This window comes from Sinocyclocheilus rhinocerous, unplaced genomic scaffold (genome assembly GCF_001515625.1).
Source record: "Sinocyclocheilus rhinocerous isolate Xijiao unplaced genomic scaffold, SAMN03320098_v1.1 scaffold5693, whole genome shotgun sequence".
NCBI lineage: Eukaryota > Metazoa > Chordata > Actinopteri > Cypriniformes > Cyprinidae > Sinocyclocheilus > Sinocyclocheilus rhinocerous.
In genome coordinates, this window is record NW_015670977.1 from 38,864 (window position 1) to 44,854 (window position 5,991).

The following is a 5,991-nucleotide window of genomic DNA, read 5'->3' on the forward strand; positions in this document are numbered from 1 at the left end:
ATACACACACACACACACACACACACTGACGCTGAAAAATAAAACACTATTATTTGCAAAAATGGTTTTACTTGGTCTTATAGAAAAAAGTAGACATTGCTTTTGTATCTTTGGAACATCTTTAAAACTCTCAACAGCAGTGTACTGCACCTCACAAAAATAGTACAAATAACTGCAATAATAATAATAATAAAAACAATCATTTAGTGCATTCACACTCATTCAGTAAAAGCTGAATAAAGTTTACATGCCGTGCAGGAAACAAGAGAGAAATCAGTGTTTGAACATGATGCAACTCCAGCTGCTGCGGTGGAAGAAGGGTTCTTCTTCTTCTTCTCTGTTGTGCTGGAATCTCATGCGTCTTAAATCACTTTATATAAAATCAAACAAATCCAACTACAGAAATGACCAGGAATGAGTTTGGGAAGAGTATGAAGATTATCAGGAGCTGCTGCTGATGATGATGATGATTTTCACACGATTTGCATATTTTGTCCCGACAGTCGCAGTGTTTCACTCTTCAGGATCTGCTCACAGCGACACACTGCACATCTCTGATGATCTGAACGTCACACGAATCTCTACAGACATCCCACACGAACATGAGACTCGTATAACTCAAGCATAATTACTACTGTACACAAACCTGCCGTTTAAAGGCACCGCAGGAGATCTCAGTCTAGTGATGGATTGCCCTTGACACTAGTTCATCTGAAGCACTCCTGACCTTTAGAGGAACGTTCATGAAATAATGACAGAAAAACAACAGAGATGCATATGAACTGATCTGAAAATCAGCTCTTGTATTCTTATATTGAGCAGAAAAAGCAGAAAATACAAATCACAGATCTTATTTTTATCTGTCATATCTTAACTTTAGTTTTATGACAATATAAAAAACAATGAATTAATAATGAGATTTGTCTTTATAATGTCACGCTTTTGTTTGTCTTGGGCCTGGGACAATAAATCAATGCATCGCGGATCAAGAAATGATTCCGCATTGATTCTGAGATTTTCCGAAGGCATCGTGATTCTCTCTCGAGTCGATTCTGAGCTTAGTTTTTAACAGCAGATGGCGCTGCGTGCTTTAGAAACAGCCGTATTCTGCTTGCTTCCAGTTCCTTACACACGCACCATTTAAACCTAAAATAATCATTCATAAAGTTCGAAAAGGTTGAAGCGAATTACAAGGATGTTCACAGTGGGCTGTGTTTACATTAATCTCGCGTCATAAAAGCAGAGGTGCAAGTACATTTAACCACTTATATGACTCATTACGTTTGAGTGTGCGGTTAAAAACTAGCCTAGAGCGCCATCTGCTGTTAAAAACTAAGCTCAGAATCCATTCCAGAGAGAATCACGATGCATTCCGAAAATCTCGATCCACGAATCACGATGCATCGATTTATTGTCCCAGCCCTACTTTACATTATTCCTGGAGGACGGACACAGTCCAGCTCTGGGTCAAACGCGTCGAGACTCTGATGTTGGCGTCAGACGCTCTTGCGGTCCTGGATGGCGTCGACTCTCTGAGCGAGATCTTTGAAGGTGGGCCGATCGCCCGGCTCTGCCTCCCAGCACTCCTTCATCAGCGCGCGAACCTGTGAGACACACACACACACACACACAGACGGGTCACTCTCTGCACTCTCCGCATGATTCGCTCGCGGTCTCGCGGTCTTCACCTCGGCAGGACAGCCGTCAGGAGCCGGCAGACGGTAGCTGCGCTTCAGCAGATCGATCAGGTGATAAACGATCATCTGGCCCTGCTTGTCCTCCCCCATCTGCTCCATAAACACCTGACACACAAACACCACGCATTACTGTCACGGTTTGACGATTCTTATTATTACTGTAGTCATAGTTGTGTGTCACTGGGTCTTGTATAGTGCAGAAGCTGTTAATGTGATTGCTGGTGATTTACTGGGACTGTCCATCGATTACGGTTGCTTTCTGGTAACTTGAACGCTATGATATGAAAATAAGTGACATACAGTGAAGATGCTTGGTCACTTACAGCTGGAGGACTGCAGCTTTTGTCACTGTATGTAAAGAGTTCGTAGAGAACGACTCCGAAACTCCAGACGTCTGACGCCACGCTGAACTTGCTCTCAGTCAGAGACTCCGGCGCATACCTTCATCAACACATCATCATCATTAACATAAAACACATCAATAACGCTGCATCAAACTCAGAAATCAACATAATCAACATATGAGCATGAGTCAGGGCTCCGGACTCACATCTGAGAGCAGCGCATCAGAAGCAGATTTGGTAGCACTGGGGGGTATTAAAAATAAAGATAATTCTCAAGCCAACCTACTGATCTGCTACTTAAGCTTTTTATTCTTCTTCTTAGACTAAATTTCTAAACGCTACCAAACTCAGCCCAGCTCTTCAGACTGATCTGACTTAGTGTGCTATATCTTTTCAGACTGATCCAACTTATGGTTTTCATAAAAATGAAGATTAAAAATCATAAAAATCCCATAGACTTACATTGACGGAATGTTCAGATGAGCCAAGACTATTCAAACTCCAACTGTCAAAATTCAAATGTAAACACTGAAGCCCATTAGACTCAATCAAGCTTTCCTTCTATGTACTATTTCTAATCAATTTAAACTCATTCAAGCTTCCACTCTAATATTTCTAATCTATCTATCTATCTATCGTTAGTCCAGCAGGGGGCGCTGAAGGACAAAAGTCTCGTGGTCAGTAATCTGGACCGGGACATCACCCTGTGTGACAGCACTCTTACTACCTTACAGGTAAAGAAACCCTGTGTTAAATACAAACAAAACAAAAAAACAACGTCTTCTCAAATTCTCATAATCCCTCACAATACCAAGTTCAGGGAACAGTCGACTTGTTTCTGAATCTATAGCAGCAACAATTTTCACTCTAATGTAAATTATTTTTGTTATTCAGAGAATCCTCACCATTCATTAGGTTGACTTGAGAAAGCCAACCTACTGATCTGCTACTTAAGCTTTTTATTCTTCTTCTTAGACTAAATTTCTAAACGCTACCAAACTCAGCCCAGCTCTTCAGACTGATCTGACTTAGTGTGCTATATCTTTTCAGCCTGATCCAACTTATGGTTTTCATAAAAATCCCATAGACTTACATTGACGGAATGTTCAGATGAGCCAAGACTATTCAAACTCCAACTGTCAAAATTCAAATGTAAACACTGAAGCCCATTAGACTCAATCAAGCTTTCCTTCTATGTACTATTTCTAATCAATTTAAACTCATTCAAGCTTCCACTCTAATATTTCTAATCTATCTATCTATCTATCTATCCTAGCGACAAGTTAATCATGCTAGAAACATACTAGCAACATGCTATTAACATGCTAATCATGCTAGTAACTTGCCAATCATGCTAGCAACATGCTAGTAACATGCTAATCATGCTAGAAAACATGTTAACAACATGGTAGTAACTTGCTAATCATGCTAGCAACATGCTAGTCACTTGTTAGTCATGTTAGAAACATGCTAGTCATGTTAGAAACATGCTAGCGACATGCTGGTAACTTGTTAATCAGGCTAACAACATGCTAGCAACATGCTAATCTTGTTAGAAACATGCTAGTAACTTGCTAATCATGCTAGCGACATGCTAGTCAACTAGTAAACTTTTACAGCTTTTACAACTGTTTTAAACTTTCAGGCTAGGCTTTCTCAAGCCAGCCTAAAGTTTGTCTTGACAAACTTTTTAAATCTAGTTTAATCTTGAAATTACTATAGTTTAACATTAATAAATGCACTTACTAATAATATTACACGTCTGTTTCTTGGTAATGCACATTTGACAGTAAAGCACTGAGCCTGAGTTGGGAAGCGCGGTTTCGTTACGCTTTTGTTGCGTTTGCCGTTTGATGTTTCTCGTGTGCAACAGAAATGGCAGCGTTTATGAGTTGGGCATGCGGTGGTCGAGTCTGGAGCCCTGCTGTGAGTGAATCTTGTAAGAACCGGGTCACATTTCACCCGAAACTATTGTGTAAAAAGGCTTAATTTTCATTATGCAGAATATCATTGCTTGTTCGTCTCTTGATTTTGGGGTGAAGTATGACACAGTTCTTGGTCACTCGTCACACAGCTTCAGCCAAACGTTTGCGGATCTCCTCACCAGAAGATGGGGCTCTCGCCCGGCTCGCGGACGGTGTAATACTCCTTATCCTGAGGAAGAACTTTAGTCAGGCCGAAGTCTCCGATCTTCACACGAAACTCACTCTCCACCAGAATGTTCCTGGTGGCCAGATCTCGATGGACGTAGCGCTTGGACGCCAGGTAGTCCATGCCCTAAACAAACACGGAGACAGAAACACGTCACGCTCAGCTCTTCAGCAGGCTGTTCCTCACGAATCTTCATGTGTGTGTGAAACAGGTGTTTTCCGTACCTTACAGATCTGAGAGGTGTACAGCAGAAGCTTCGTGTGGTCGAAGCGCTCCTTGTTTTTTGAAAGATAATCTCTCAAACTACCAAACGGCAAAAACTCCATGACCAGCCGCAGGTTCTTACGACCTGAAGACAGACAGAGAGAGAATCAGGAGAGAGGCGTGTCTCAGGACCAGCATGCTCTAGTGCAGACAGACGCTCACCTGCGCTGTAACACACTCCCTTGTATCTGACGATGTTCTCGTGCTGCAGCGAGCGCAGGATCTCGATTTCCCGCTCGAAGTCTCGCAGGTGTTCGGCCGTGCTGTGCTGTAGCTTCTTGACCGCGACGACTTCGCCCGTGTTGTCCTGCAGCGGATCGTAGCGGCACTTCTCCACGCTGCCGAAGTTCCCCTGCAGACACAATGACGGAGTGACGTCTGAAACATTAACGCTGATGATGATGATGATGATGGTGGTGGCTCACCTTCCCCAGCAGCTGGAGGAAGATCAGGTGTCTGGCCTCAAACTGAGTGGGTTCCTGGCTCTCGAACGCTCCGGCGAGACCCAGCGCCCGATGCCTGCTGGGAACCGTGTCGCTCTCCACCAGCAGCTCGTAGTCTGAGAAACACAGAGACACAGGCGTCACGCGAGCGCTGAGTATCATGGTGTTTGCGCGGCGGTGCGTGTGGTGAGTGTCACCTGGCGTGAAGAGGCTGTTGAGGTCTCGGATGACGGCTCTGAACGAGGGCCGCTGCAGCGGCTCGTACTCCATGCAGCTGTTGATCACGCTGGCCAGTTCAGTCCACTTCGGAGCTGGAAGCTGGTGCTTGTCTTCGTAGAACAGCAGCTTCTGCACGACACACAAGAGCATCAGTTAGAGTCAGCGACACGCAGCGCAGACAGAAGCGCGGAGGGGCCGCTGCACCTTGGACCCGTCGTACGCCGCGAGCGGATGTTCTCCGCTGCAGTAGATCTCCCACAGCGTGGTGCCGAAGCTCCACTTATCTGCTGCCAAACTCAGGCTCTTGCTGTCCTTCACGCACTCGGGAGGAACCCACGGGATCCGGTCCACCAGAACTACAGACAGAAGAGCACAGACACGCGTCAGGAGAAACACCACGACTCCTCTCAGCTCAATAAACCAGTTCTGTCTGGATTCGCTCCTGTCCTGTTCAGACTGGACGTGTTTTCTAAACCACACGAATACGGCTTCGCTCACGTTCTCTGGGCTGGACGGTGATGCTGATCCCCGGGTCACTGAGCTTGATGAACGGAGGCGTTCCCGTCTTTCGGTCTTCTTCTCGGGTCACCAGAACGTTCCTGGCACAGACGTTTCCGTGGATCAGGTTCTTCTCCTCCTGCAGATCAGAAACACGCAGTGATTATCACGGCCTCTCATTAGTCTGGTGCCGGGATTCTGTGACGCTCACCAGGTGATGTAGCACCCACGCTAGCTGCTTAGCCACCTCCAGCTTCCAGGTGATGTTGATGGTGTTGCGGTTTCGTTTCAGGTACGTGTCCAGAGAGCCGAAGCGCACATACTCCTGCACCATGATGTCTGGAAGACACGCAGATGCTTACACACCTGACAGAA

The 5,991-nt window shown here is 45.2% G+C and overlaps 1 protein-coding gene across 2 annotated transcripts in view; it reads right to left on the reverse strand.

The window, feature by feature from the left end:
- Positions 1–1,377: 1,377 nt before the first annotated feature.
- The window catches only part of jak2a (Janus kinase 2a), a 26,682-nt gene continuing 22,068 nt past the window's right edge, over positions 1,378–5,991 (reverse strand). For both annotated transcript variants that reach the window (XM_016546340.1, XM_016546341.1), the window contains exons 14-24: positions 5,828–5,955; positions 5,617–5,755; positions 5,323–5,474; positions 5,097–5,247; positions 4,882–5,015; positions 4,619–4,808; positions 4,417–4,541; positions 4,146–4,318; positions 2,021–2,138; positions 1,689–1,802; positions 1,378–1,604 (exon numbers count right to left, since the gene is read on the reverse strand). In XM_016546340.1, the coding sequence (XP_016401826.1) occupies positions 1,497–1,604; positions 1,689–1,802; positions 2,021–2,138; positions 4,146–4,318; positions 4,417–4,541; positions 4,619–4,808; positions 4,882–5,015; positions 5,097–5,247; positions 5,323–5,474; positions 5,617–5,755; positions 5,828–5,955 (1,532 nt within the window). In that variant the 3' untranslated portion in view covers positions 1,378–1,496. The remainder of the gene's footprint in view (positions 1,605–1,688; positions 1,803–2,020; positions 2,139–4,145; positions 4,319–4,416; positions 4,542–4,618; positions 4,809–4,881; positions 5,016–5,096; positions 5,248–5,322; positions 5,475–5,616; positions 5,756–5,827; positions 5,956–5,991) is intronic.